The sequence below is a fragment of the Chelonia mydas genome, chromosome 2, assembly GCF_015237465.2.
Source record: "Chelonia mydas isolate rCheMyd1 chromosome 2, rCheMyd1.pri.v2, whole genome shotgun sequence".
Taxonomy (NCBI): Eukaryota; Metazoa; Chordata; order Testudines; family Cheloniidae; genus Chelonia; species Chelonia mydas.
Window position 1 is genome coordinate 215,229,087 of NC_057850.1, and position 14,440 is coordinate 215,243,526.

The window sequence follows — 14,440 nt, forward strand, 5'->3', positions numbered from 1 at the left end:
CCATTAACTGTACTCAAGCAGGCTTCCAATGACTGTTTCAGTGTATTTCTCAAACAGATAATTCAGCACAACCAAATATGGGCCTGGATGTAGCCAGATATTTTAGCAGAAGTGCTGTATCTTGCTATTTAAAAAAAAAAAAAATATTTTTTTGCTTAAGAAGCCAGGTAATTAACAATGCATATACTGGGTACAAATATCTATTGATGCACTTAAGCAAGGAACTTTACTCATTCAATGTTTTCTTTTGGAACACTGGACATGCTTTATTTCAATTTTTTCACAATTTATTTAAACATCTCACATATACAAAATAGGTACAATTTTTTTGAGAAATGATGCTTTCTTTTTACCCATCGTAGAGGATGAAAATGAGATTTAAAGCATGAGCACCTGAATTTGGAGGGAGAGGTTGAAGATGGGGCCGGGGGAGAGAAATGATCCACATGCTTAATCTGGGGGTGAGATGGGACATTCTGACTAAAGTTTTGAGACAGATTTCAAAGAAACAATACAACTTAATACAGAAAAGTGGTATTTCAAATGCTGCTAGCACCAACAAAGTTCAAGTATTGGAAAGATCCTCTATCATACTGAAATTAGCACCTTTGTATTATGAATGGAACTAAAAGCACCTCAGATCATTTGGAGAAGTACCTACTGTGGATGTGGATCACACTTGGCTTTAAGTGTATGAGGTAGTTTAAACCTTTGGAAGTTGTGGTTTTAAACTTCCTCTGTGGAAGATATTCAAAGGCCACAAGTGGTGCAAACTTTCATGATTTTTTATTTTGTTTTTTTTACAAAGGCTGACATTTCCCAAAACAAGGTGTTAAAATCTTGAAAGACTTCTGAGTCCTTTTGGGGCTGTATTAAATTGCATTGCACAACGCTTCAATCAATCCTTCTCCTTCTCTTTTGCCCAGAGTTTAAGCAAGTAGATGAACAGAAGAAATGGAAGGAGTCAGCTTTCAGTATAAAAAAAGAAATGGCAAAGAGAGATTTTTTTTTTTTTGATTTTAAGTTAGTTTGAGTTCATTCATTTGAAACAGACTGGGCCAATGTCCAAACCGAATTCTTGGTCAGCGCCACCAATGTCCAAAAGTGCAATGTCAAGGACGGGCAAGCGAGATGGCTTATTCGTTCTGTATTCAATGATTGTTTTGCCCCATTCATTGGTCTTTCTCTGTAAGATAATAACAGTGATAGTTAGAAGAGTTATTGTGCTGTTTACGGTACCAACATTTCTTCCAGTGAATTTAATCTCTTCTGAAATCTGTTGCAAATAATTTTGCTAGCACAGGTCGTCAGTTAGATGCCCACCTACAGATCTTTCATATAAAGAAACATATTTATTTTAATCTTTTAACTTAACATAGCAGCTATCTGATCACTCAGAATAGCAGATTCTGTGTTCTGGCTTTAATATAGTAATATATGCACTAGGGATCAAATCCTCACAGGAAGGGGGAGGGATAGCTCAGTGGTTTGAGCATTGGCCTGCTAAACCCAGGGTTGTGAGTTCAATCCTTGAGGGGGCCATTTAGGGATCTGGGACAAAAGTTGGGGACTGGCCCTGCTTTGAGCAGGGGGTTAGACTAGATATTCAATGATTCTATGACACTGCCATGGTTGTTGAGCTCCAAGAACTGAATGGAGGGCTGAATAACAGGATTCTCAGCTCCTGCCTGCAGCAGCTAGTATGGAGATGCTTTCCAGTGGCTAGGCAGGATATGGAGGAGTAGCAGGTGTAGGATTTTGGACTACTGGATATGCTGCATGTGTGGACTTTTGCCACTTCTCCAGTTTGCACATCATTCCCTCTGTTCTCTGGGTTAGACAGCTGCATGCAGCTTTATCTTTGGCATGTAGAGGGGTGAAATGCCTATAAGGTGCTCTCCACAGTGAAAGTGTGATATTTCTGTGTTTTGGCCTGTGCACACTTATCGAGAGAGCTGTAGGATTCAACACTAGAGACTAACTATCTTCGACACAATATGAATTTTAATGACTAATGTCCTGCAGAGGAGATTGGTCATCTAGCTCTATATCAATATCCAACTCTACCACTAGAGTAAACAGGAAACCATGCGTCCAATAGTACTTACAGAGCAGCCATCCTCAAGAACACTGAAAGTGAACCTGCTGTTGCCTTCAGCTCGTAGTTCAACATCATTGGATCCCTGCAGTATAACAGCCTTCTTAAGGTTGCCAGTTTCCACATCCATGTATGCAATGCTGTTCTTACAGTGGTAGGTGATGTTCTGGGAGGCATGGTTGGCCAGCAGACGCATGAAGGCAAGTTGGGTGGCCATATCCTTGGAGGTCACGCCTTCCTCGTTGTATTCAAACTAAAAACAGGAAGGAAGAACTCTAAATCAAATATTCATTGAAATGTAATGGGATACAATATGCTCACAGGATGTGTGTGCGTGCGTCTGAAGTGAACAGGGATGCTAGGAATGTGAAAATCATGGAATTCAGGAGGTTGTGATCTTGAGCACTTTGAGATTTCACCACAAGACCAAAACTACTCAGTTAAAAAAATAACTGAATTAGAGCTATGTAACTGAACAAACGGAATTATTTACAGTTGGGGGTTGTGTGTCTGTTTTTTTCATTATATTACTGGAAATTATAAATGTAAACATCCACGGTGGGCATCTCTCTTCCTTTAATTATGGCAGTGTGAAGCGTTATGATGGCATAACTTTAGGAGGACTCCACTGACGTGTTTCTATTGTAAAGGTCTTCCCAAGCATGTCCAATATAAGTCAGAGCAACATGTTAAAGATAAATTGACTGCAAATTATAAACTTTGCAAAAATGTAAGAGAAGTCCTGCATGGATTTTTGATACATATTCCTATTCAGTGCCTGTATCCCCATACTGACTTGGAACATGCCAGATATACCAATCCCAGACTTCCCTTGAGCTATGACTAGTAAACATGTTAAGTCTGTGATAAACTGTGTTGTGATTCTGTGACGTTCCCAAAGGGAAAGTAGGATGATTCCAACAAACCCATTTTGCAATTGTGACCAAAACCAGACTTTGAATTCTGCTCTCCAAAGATGAAAGGCTAGTCCATTGCCTCCTATCCCTCCACTAGGAGAGAGTTTTCATTAGTCTGTGCTTTTGAAAAGGGTTACTGTGCAGGCAACTCTTTAGACAGCACTGTAGGTAACAAATTCACTCGAGTTTGCACTGTTTGGCCACTCACCTGTGTACCACCATTGATAGTTTCGCCAAACCACACATGCTTCTTGTCCCTGGGGTTCTTGTTGACATACCAGTTCTTAGTGGGGATGTTTTCTGGATTAGCATTGATGCAAGTCTCACCAGTGGAGAAGTCACAGTACACTCTGATGGCATCCATGATGCACCCCTGGTTGGGATCAATCCAGTAGAAACCTGTCATTGAAAAAAAAACCCTGGTCACTAATAATGCATTCAGCCTCATGCAGGCACTCAGCTACTATGGTAATGGGCATGGCATAAGTACCCAAAGGGATAACATAGATACTATAGTTGTGTACATTATTACATTGGCGACCTGCAAACCACAAGAAATCTGTATTTGAATATTACTAATGTGTGACACTGCATTACTTTCGAATGCTGAGCATACATAATTATCATATTGATTTTGTGGTGAGGATTGCACCACAGTGAACAATGAAGGGAAACTCTTCAGGGTGAGCTTGTGTAATTGTGCTGTCAGCAGAGGTAGGGGTTATTGTTTCATTGCTGATTTATTAGGTTAATAATATCCACTGCCTGTTCAGAGTGTTAAGAGTTGAATTTACCCCCTGGCCAATGGCCAGCACAAGTACTATACACCACTTCAATACCACTAACTGGGCTTAAGAAGACTTAAAGTTCATATGCCTTGTGCTGGCTCTCAGCACAGGGGTAAATTTCACCCTTAAAAGAATAAAACTGCTGACACCAGGCCCTAGTCAATCAGGAAACCACACTGAAAGCAAGCTACTAAGCTGAATACAACCAGCGAGCCAGAAGAGGCATCCATCTAGCATTAACATACCACTGGTCCATTCTGGGTGGCTGAGTCTTAAGTCACGGCAGGTGCGGGCTGGGTTCTTCCTGGAGCCTTCTGGGGTCAGGAGGGTCTCAATTTGGTTGTTCAGTGATTTCAGAGTGGCATCAACTTCATAGTCCTTAGGTCTGAGAGATGGCTGATCAGCCCGGTAGTATTCAGCATCATAGCCAATTTCATATCCACCACCATTGGGACCAGCTGGGCCAGGGTGACCAGGTGGACCGGGTGGACCCTAAAGAGGTTCAATGTCAGAAGACAAAGAGCATCCCATTATATAAGTCTGGGCATTGCACTGATGTGCACACTACACCCAATTACTTGCATGAATAGCCCTAGTCTAAGGCACAGGATCCTCAGCTCCAGTCTCGAATAGCTGGTAGGGAACTGCTTTGTGATGGGTATTTCAGAGTAAAAGGGTAACAGATGCAAGATTTAGGGCCACTGCATCTTCTTTGTGCATGTACTCACTGGCTACAAGCAGTAAGCACTCATCAGCTTGAATAAGGACTCTGCAATTAGGTCTAAGGTTGGTATTCTCGTATAAAGAGAGAGAACTTAAATGAACAGCTGGTTCAGTCTTCTCATCTTAGCCCCATATTTAATTTACATGACTATTTTATTTAAATGTTTGAATGGCTCACCAAAAATGTGAGGGCCAGGATCAGTCATATAGTCAGACTATGGAATAGGAATAATAATAATCATCATCATCATGATATCACTTTTCATTTATACAGTGCTCAATAATCTGAGGGTTTCAAAGTGCTTTTCAAATTAAGACCAATATAGTTATCCCTATTTTACAGCTGGGGAAACTGAGGCACAAAAAGATTAAGTGACTTGCCCAAAGTCACAAAACACGTCAATGGCAGAACCAAGACTAGAACTCAGCTCTCCAGAATCCTAGTTCTGTGCTTTCATCCGTAGGCCCCCATAAGCAGTTGTACTGTAGCTGTCTTTAATACTATCCTGTAACAAATCTTAATTTTGTAGGGAAACATGTTAGAATGTGAAATAAAAAGTCTTCTACTGTTTGAGGAAAAAAGTAACGTAGAAATCTCTTCCATTTCCTCCTCTTAACTCCCCCCCACCAACCATTGGGGCTATTAAGTGATGATTTCAGCTTGTGCCCTTAATTTATCACAAAAAAAATCAAACTTACACTAGGACCTTGGCTACCCTGAGAACCACGCACACCAGCAGGTCCAATAGGACCAGGAAGTCCATTGCGACCATCTTTACCATGAGGACCAGAAGGACCAGCAGGACCCTACAACAGAACAACAACTTCTTAATGGAAGTAAACAATACAAGAGAAATAGGAATATAATTTTAAAAAGTCACAGGCATTGGAGAGGGTTACTTGCCCTTTCCTTATTCCAAATGAATAGAGAGTATTCACTTAAATTCCCATACCCTTGGACCAGCAGGGCCGGTGGAACCAGGAGCACCTTGATCTCCGTGGTGGCCCTATTGGAAAAAAGAAAAATCACACCCGGATTAAAAACACTGATACACAGTTATATTAATATGATACTGGTCAGCCATGCCCCAAGGCTTGGAGTTCTGAGAATGGGAAGCTGGTGCAGACCCTGTTCCCTTAGTGAAGTACCATCAGAGTTAAAGTAGCTGTTGTTGGGGGCATGGGGAGGAAAAGGCCTCATACAATCAACTGGAATCTAAGGAAGATGTTTTAAGACAATAACATTCCTCTATATAAATAAAAGAGGTTTTTATTTAAAGGTCAAAATCTTAAAAGGAATGTCACATTTTTAAAGAGAATGCAATCTATATGAGGATCTTCCATTTTTCCGTGCTAAAGTATTACAACATTGTAACAGAAATGGGTAAATATTGTATTATAATAAATGAATATGCTTTTAAATATAATGTTGGCCACATTTCAAAACCAATCTCTAAAATTGTGCCTCTATGTTTCAAGTGTGCTGTATGACATTCATAGGAATAGTTTTAGAAGCCTTTTAAAAATTTGATATTTTATGTGGATGGCAACAAACACTAAACTATCTAGGCATATTTCACAGCCTTTGAAAGATTTGTGGGGCGGTGTCAGCCTACAGAGTTGCACATATGAATCTTTATACATTGTGGTAATTTCATTTATTTCTGTTGTGCTCCCCATTCTAAATTATTACAAATGTTTACTCACAGCAAGACCGGGCAGACCCTGCAATCCATTGTGTCCCTTAAAACCAGGCATGCCTCTAGGTCCTTTATCACCTGGTACACCTTTCTCACCACGTGGACCTTGTGGGCCCTGGAGAAGAAAAACACATCAAAAGAAAAAAAGAAACATAAAATGGAATGTTTTGAAATATTTTCGAGACATAGTTAGCCAACGTGAAAATGAATCATGAGTAGTCTACAGTATGTCATATTCTCGTCGTGAAACATGCATATAGATTCTGTTAACACGTGGAATCTGCTCAAGGGAGTGTGGATTAGTCCCATGGGAGGGAGATACAGATCTAGATTTGAACAATTCTAGGTATATAATATTTTCAAACCCATAATACTCCTCTCTGGACTCTATCACCCAAGATTGGGTCCTTAATGAGCAATGAAGTATACATTTTCATTTCTTACTTAAACATTTTTGCTGAGAGATTAAAAAAAATTACGTACACCAAGACCTCTTGCACCAGCAGGACCAATAGAACCAGTAACACCAACGGGACCCTGAAACACGCACATAAAATACATGTAAGCTATAACATCATATTAATGGAAAAGCTCAGTGCCCTGTGTATACTTGTTGCCAGGACAAGTGAGCAGTAAGTGTTCCATGGTTAATATCTGTGTTATGGACTAGCAAGTGTTTTAAGTAATATGAGAAATTAAAGTCTTATCTTACAGGTTCACCACGATTTCCAGGCTTTCCGGAAGGACCAACTGCACCATGAGGACCAGGAGCACCAGCGGCACCAGCGAGACCATTGTTGCCAGGATAACCACGCTCACCCTAAAGACAAGGGAAGGTGAGAGGAAGCAGACAGTGTATCAATACTGGCTTCTTATAAGGATCGACACATATCTGCCACAACTATGAAACAAAGGAGAAAAGCTTACCTTGAAACCAGGAGCGCCATCACGGCCTGGAGGACCATCATTACCGGGATTGCCCTGTTAAAACAGCATAAGAAACCAGTCACCCAAATATCAACAGAGAGCTGTGCATCCAGTTGCAGTTCCTTGTGAATATGAAACTTATCAGACATTTTAAAAAAAAAAGACAGCACAAATCTTGACAAACAAAAACAACCAATCAACCAACCAAAGCCTACAAGGAAACTTCACATATTATATTTGCTACCTACTTTTTGGATGGATACTGACAAGTTGTACATTTGTACGTGCCTTATAAAGGCCATCCTCAGATATTTCAAATCTGTTTAAGTCGTATAAAAGACTGGATAGAATTCAAATATTTTAGAAGGCAGGGGTCAGGTTCCATAGAAGAAGAAAATTGTTTTTCACCTCCATCCTCTAAAATGATCTTTACATCAATATAGCAGTAGCCGTCACTTAACAGGCACCCTAGCAAAGGGCACCCTGCGTACTTGAAAAAAGTGCCAGTGGTGGGGGCTGGCAAGGGGATGGTGAAATCAATGTAATGCATTACACAGATTTCAGACAGTAGATTCAGGGCCCAATGACTCCATTTGTGGACTTCATTAGTGCCAACTCATGTTAGCAAGCATCAATTTCTTCCTCTGTGACCTTTTGGTTGATTTCAGCTGCTTCCCCGATGTTATGGATGTTTAACTAGTGTTCTCTTGATATGAACATCACAGAGCATGGAAGTTATTTATGTTTAAAGAAATTCATGCAATGAAGTGAATGTTCTCTGATCACAGTTGTGTTCCAGTGAGCATCTAATAACCTGAGGCATCGCTTAAACTTATCAATTAAGTTTCACCAGTGTGTACCAATCGAGGGGCTTATTCTACAGTTATAGGGGGCAGAATAATTTATTTATACTTTATTTTTACTCCCCAGACGATTAGATTACGCATGGCTGCTGTATGGCCAGGCATGGCTGGGCAAAGGGTTTCCTCTCTCAAGGATTTGGTTCTCCCCGAGGGAAGGGAAAGAGGGTGGAGAGAAGGTGGAACAATAGCCCTCCCTTCTAGCTTGCAGAGCAAGGCCAGTTCATCGGGGGAGCAGATGGCTCCCCTCGCACTCTCCCTAGTGCACAAGAAGCAGCTTCAGCACTGATTGTGCCTCTCTGGTGCTCCTCCTGGACAGATGGCTCCATGTTATCCATTGCATAGAAGTGTGGCTTAAAAGCCACAGTCTGCTCCTTAACGTTTTTAGACTGCATATGTCTTTTCAGATTTTGAAACGCTTACCTTTTATGGGCTCTTTCCCATCAATTCAAGCACACGGGGAGACATTATGCAGTTAACTCCCACTGTTTCTCTGGTAGGGCTTAGAACACGCTAGGTGTTGTGCGATCATTAACAGCTTACATTCTGAAAGCTTGAGGTATGTGCTTAATTTCTGTCCCTTAACATTGGCTTTGAATTCAGAGGTAAGACTTTGTTTTTAGGATTATGTGTATTGCATTCCCCATTCAGTGTTGTTTTTGCATTTCACTAACTCACTACAAGAGATACAAATGCAGCAGAGGTGAATTATGTCTAAATGATGTTTGGTTCTGAGTACTTTAAAAATTATGGGATAACCAGTTTCCCAGATAAATTCTTCCTTCTAGCCCAGTCCTCTACTCCCAGAATAGATTATCCTTCTCAGCTCCTCTAATGAACTCCTATCTTCCTCCCATTCCTGAGTCCTTGATTTGACTTATATTGCCATAGAACCCAGAAGCCCCAATCAGGTTTGAGGCCCTATTCTGACATGATCCCTGCCTGGAAGAGCTTGCAGCATAGGAGGTGGGGGAAGCTGGCTGCATTCCCATTATGATTAGGACTCACTGCTCCATCTAGGACCCCTCTGATGTGGAGCCTGGATTCCCAATGATCCTGCTTTAATCTTCCCCTAAAACTCTGTAGGATGTAATTTTGCTAGCAGAACTTTCTCCAGCAATGCCCTGTTTTTCCACATATGTTTCCCATTATTCTGAACTAACCCCCCTTCCCCAAAATGATATAAAATGTAGCTTACATCACGGCCAGCTTCACCAGGGGGACCGTTCAGACCAGGAGCACCCGAGGGGCCAGAGGGACCGCGTGAACCGGAAGGACCGGAAATACCAGCAGGGCCTGGCTCACCCTAGCAAGGGAACAAGAGTAGGACACGGTATTGCAATTCACATACTGGCTTTATTGAGCAACACTTTTCTGAATATTTATTTCTGCCCATGAACTGCACACATAGAAGAAATATCTCTTTAAGGAGTTCCAGAAGTAAAGGAGAATTTGGACAAACTAACATATGTATCTGACTACAAAAAGCAATTTTCTTTACTTCATGCTTTGTGCCTTCTCCCTCTCCCAGACAATGTGGGAAACAAAAGCTTAATAGTGAAAGATTAATATTACACATTCTGGTACAGGTTTTCAAAAGGGGAAGTGCCGAGGGTTAGGTATAAATGCATGCCTAATGGGTGTCCTCATTTCCAGACACAAATAAGGTGGTTACAGTTGAAAATGGCTGTTGAAATGCCCAACAGGACATACACAATGTGTGTGTGTGTGTGTGTGTGTGTGTGTGAGTGAGTGAGAGAGAGAGAGTGATTGTGGTAATTTGACATGTGAGTTAGACACAACGTTGCAACTGGATTTTTGCATGCGGTCCTAGACTGCTGCCATTTGGAAAATCTTGGCATATGCTTGAAAACCTGTCTCTCCCCCAAACAGAAGCTGGTCCAATAAAAGATATTACCTCACCCACCTTGTCTCTCTAAGATCTTGATGAAGGCAGATTTGTGACATGAGCATCTGTGTGTCATCTAAAGAACATTTTAATTCATAAGTGTATAACTGACTTGATTTAGCCCATGGGATACAAAGTAAAAGAGAACCTCATTAATTGACATTAATGACGGAGAGATCCATTACCAATTACTGTGCAGTGCAATTAGTGGGAAAGTAAACACACAAAATTAAAAATAACAGGGGATGATGCATAGCAAAATGTAAGAAGGGATTTTTTGGGGGGGAGCAAATTAAGGGATGGGATGTACAGATTAGCATATTAGCCAGAATTAGTGAGGTTCTACTATACTCTAAATCCCAAATCCCAGAATCAGTCTTACTGTTTCTTTGAAGAAAGTATTAAATATAGTGAGCCACTCTTTGATCTCACACCAATTTTACATTGTTCTGACTCCACTGATCAGAATCTGGTTCTATATGTCCTAGATTAAATGTTAAAGAAAAAGTCAATTTTATCTCTGAAGTTTCTGATAAAAGGAATATAACTGATGTCATAGACTCACTGTTCCTCCAGAAATGCCAGGAAGACCACGTTCTCCCCGAGAGCCAGGGAGACCAAGGATACCAGGAGCACCAAGAATACCCTGAGGTCCTGAGGTACCAGGAGGACCCTGAGGAAGGAGGAAGAGAACATCGAATGTTATGGTCCTTGTCTATAAAAATGGAGCTTTGCAGTGGCACTGCAAATCTGAATGGATTTTTTACCAAGACTAAATTTTTGCAATTTGATTTGATCCCATAATTGCACCAAGTTCTTTCAGAGGAATCTCACTACATAGTTCTCAGCAATAATTCCCATACAAGAGAAGTTAGACATTCTGTATTTTGCATTACATTTCAAAGTTAAAGTCTCTAATATATATAGCTGCTGAAAACTCTTCCAAAAAATATTTTCCAATTGAAAGTTTTGTTGGTGAAAAATTTATTTTTCTCCGTGTTCTGCTGAGCCCTTGTAATATCCCAAGCCTTTGGCATGCCATAGAGGGAGGGCTGTGCATAAAGAATGTGGTATTTTTCAGTATAGGTGATAGGATAAATCTATTTAATGAGATGCTGTAGTATAAAAACTGATCCTCTAATCTTTGGAAGGATTTAAAGATACCAATGTGAACATACACTCTGCTGTTGAGAGTCCTTTGCTGTACTCTTCTATTTTGCTGAAATTGTGAAGGAGTGAGCTAGTTTGGTCCAAGAATAGCTAGCTAGGGCCCATATTCATTTATGCCTATGCAATGTGAGTGTCAAATGTTATTAGGTCAGGTGCAAATGAATATGCTAGGTGTAAAGTAGTGGGGAATCAGGCCTATTAGCTCCATTATCCAATATTTCTAATACAAAATTAGATTTTCTTGTTCAGAAATGTTCTACAAAGATTTACACTGGATATAAGGGGGACATTTTTAAGTGTGATGCATAAAGATTTAACTACACAGCTTTCATTAGCATTATTGTCAGTTGCATGCACAAATCATATGTGTGGCACTACAGAATTAACTGTTTGCTGTAACTAAAATAGACCATAGAAAGAATAACTGATAGAGAAGCAGAAAGCAATAACCCAAGGTAGCCTATACTCTAGGCCCTCAAAATATCATTTTGGCCTTAGCATGGCTAGTAATTCTGAGAGTGCAAGTTGAAGAGCACTGATCAATTTTGTTGTTGTACAATTTTAAACCGACAGTTTAGATCACTTAGACCTCATCCACTTATTAGGGATTCTGAGCCATAAGTGACCTGAAATTGTCTAAAACATACAATTACAAATTCCTTCCTTAGCATCATATTTGGTCTTTTATTGTGCAGAAAAGCAATATGCTTGCCCCACAGCTTAATGGCAGAAAGCCAAATTCTGCCACCCTTACTCAGACTGAATACTATGTTCCTCTGCAAATAGCCCCACTGGTCTCAGAAGGGTGTTCTCAGACTAATATGCTACTCAGCAGAAGTAAAGGCAGCAGAAGCTGACTCAGAGAGCTTATAACACACTTTGCCCTTCACAGCGCTAATTCAACTAAGCACTTAAGCATGTACTTAAGTCTCATTGACTTCAGTGGGATTTAGGGACATACTCAGAAGGAATCATGACCTTACACGCTTTGCCAGATAGGGGCTAAAAGAGAAAACTGCTGAAGCACAAGACCTGTACTGGAATTTGTAATATTTACATTCAAAGCAACATTTAGGAATGTGAAGAGATGTTGTATGACTTACAGCACCACCAGGCTCTCCAGATGGACCTTTCTCACCAATGAAACCAGGTGGGCCAACGATACCTTGTTCACCAGGACGACCAACTGGACCAGTATCACCACGTGGGCCTCTAGGACCATCTTTGCCAGACTGGCCAGGAGGACCAGGGGGACCAGTGATACCCTAGGATTAAATATAAGCATTAGTTCACTATCCTGCAGAGACAGATTATTCATCATTTCTCAATGAAACAAAAAAGGCACGCAGCAATAGTTTATTAGGGATTTAGGCCCAGATCCTCAAAGGTATTTAGGGCGGGGGGTCTAACTTTCATTAGAAAGTTAGAAGTTCCAGCGTCTCCCTCCCTTACTCACCATGTATGTCTGAAATCAATGGAACTACCCCAGGAGCAGTGTGAATAAGAGTGGTACGATTTGGCCCAGAATAAACTATAGTCTTGGTTCTGTGCCTACTGGCTGTGATTATTAACATTATTGTAATCAATTTTATAACAGGGTATTTTCTTCTTCCAGTCTGGCTGGACCCTTTATAGCAGCTTATAGCTCTGTCAGACATGCGGTGATATCCAACAGAATTAAATACAGGAATATCAGACAAGAAAAAAAAAAAAAAAGGTCTTTTTCAAATGAATGGAAGCACCTTCGTGATGAATGTGCCAGCCTTTGCATGTGTCATTAGATTACAAACTGGATCTTAAAGAAAAGCTTTGGGTGGGAAAAAATTAAGGGTCCAAATTTTCAAAAGGAACTAGTGATTTTGGGTCCCTTCATTTTTGTGTGCTCAACTTAGGGCACTTTCAAGAGGGCAGATTTTCAGTTTTGAAAATGTGGGCAAAAAGTGACTTTCTGCCATGCTTTCCCAAGCTGAGGACTGCCTTTCCCTAGGAATACTCCCACTGAAGTTAGTGGAACTGCTCCCAGAGTAAGTTGCTACTCAGTGTGAATAGAGGTGCCAGAAACTATCACAAAAGGCACAATTTACAAAGGTATTTAGGCACCTAGACATGCAGACAGATGTCTAGTGGGATTTTCAAAAGTGCCTAGGCACCTAACTCCCAATGGGGGAGGTTCTGAAATTCCCACTAGGCACCCATATAAACTCTATGAACCTAAGCATGTTTAAACACCTGGTGCTAAGTAATGAAGGGCCTGTCTCTGATCTCAGTTACACCTGTGTAATTCAGGAGTAACTCCTCTCACGTCAATGATTTATATAGATGGAACTGAGATCAGGATTTGTCCATAATGTGGTTCAGCCTGTCTGTCATCTGATAAACTACTTTCACCAATTACTTACCGCAGGGCCGGGAGGACCAGTTCTTCCAGCAGCTCCAGGGAAACCAGTGGCGCCCTACAAATAAAAATCAAGGGGAAGGTGAGGGCTGAATATTGGAAGGTGAATCATTGAACGATGATTCAAAGTCAAGAGAAAATGGAGGTGTAAGAAGCTTAAAGACTTACAGAAGGACCAGCGTCACCGCGACCACCAGCGGGGCCTGCAGCACCAATGGGACCCTACATGCGAGGAGGAGAAAGGGAAAACGATGAACCAAACAAAAACCTCCAAAGTTCCAGATATAGAAAAAGGTCCCAATCCTGCTCTGACTGAAGTTAATGGGAGTTTTGCCATCAACTTTAATGGAAGCAGGATTGCTCCACCTCCTCCAATATCAGAGTACATATTTGAATACTGGGGCCAAATCCTGAGTTCCTTTGCTTAGCTTTCACTCATACCTTATGCAGGTGAACTCACAGAAGTCACATAGCTAGGACTTGGTACAAACTGAGTAAGGGCTTCAGGCTTTAAGGAAAAGATTTTTCAATTTAAACTGACTTCCAAATGTTACATGCACACCCACAAACTCAGAAACAAAACAAAACAGCAATGGCTTAGTTGGCAAAGGGCATGAAAAAACCACTTACATATGTGTTGTATGGATATTAGAACAACTCTATATATAGACTGAGTAAGGCCAAGGCAGAATACTGCTCTAGCTGGAAGCATATGGAGAAGGGTAAAGCCCTAAACAATCCTGTAAAGAAATTTCCTCTTGTAAAGTTTCAAAAAGGGGAATAGTTAAAGATTGAGGTCCTGACTTTCAGCATCTTTTCAACCTAGTCCCCATGTCTTATATTATGTCACTTGGATGTGAAGACAGTTCCGTCAAAACCACAAGTGCAGGTGCACATGTACAAGAGGAGTATGGGTCTGAAAGTCCAGCCCCTAAAGAACATATTTTATCTTT

At 40.8% G+C, this 14,440-nt stretch overlaps 1 protein-coding gene across 1 annotated transcript in view; it reads right to left on the reverse strand.

The window, feature by feature from the left end:
- Positions 1-339: 339 nt before the first annotated feature.
- Positions 340-14,440, reverse strand: part of COL1A2 (collagen type I alpha 2 chain) — a 50,916-nt gene continuing 36,815 nt past the window's right edge. Inside the window, exons 38-52 of the mRNA XM_027829846.3 lie at positions 13,656-13,709; positions 13,492-13,545; positions 12,196-12,357; positions 10,488-10,595; positions 9,212-9,319; positions 7,154-7,207; positions 6,939-7,046; positions 6,710-6,763; positions 6,234-6,341; positions 5,480-5,533; positions 5,226-5,333; positions 4,049-4,295; positions 3,224-3,414; positions 2,109-2,351; positions 340-1,186 (exon numbers count right to left, since the gene is read on the reverse strand). Of these exons, the coding sequence (XP_027685647.1) occupies positions 1,040-1,186; positions 2,109-2,351; positions 3,224-3,414; positions 4,049-4,295; positions 5,226-5,333; positions 5,480-5,533; positions 6,234-6,341; positions 6,710-6,763; positions 6,939-7,046; positions 7,154-7,207; positions 9,212-9,319; positions 10,488-10,595; positions 12,196-12,357; positions 13,492-13,545; positions 13,656-13,709 (1,800 nt within the window). The 3' untranslated portion in view covers positions 340-1,039. The remainder of the gene's footprint in view (positions 1,187-2,108; positions 2,352-3,223; positions 3,415-4,048; positions 4,296-5,225; positions 5,334-5,479; positions 5,534-6,233; positions 6,342-6,709; positions 6,764-6,938; positions 7,047-7,153; positions 7,208-9,211; positions 9,320-10,487; positions 10,596-12,195; positions 12,358-13,491; positions 13,546-13,655; positions 13,710-14,440) is intronic.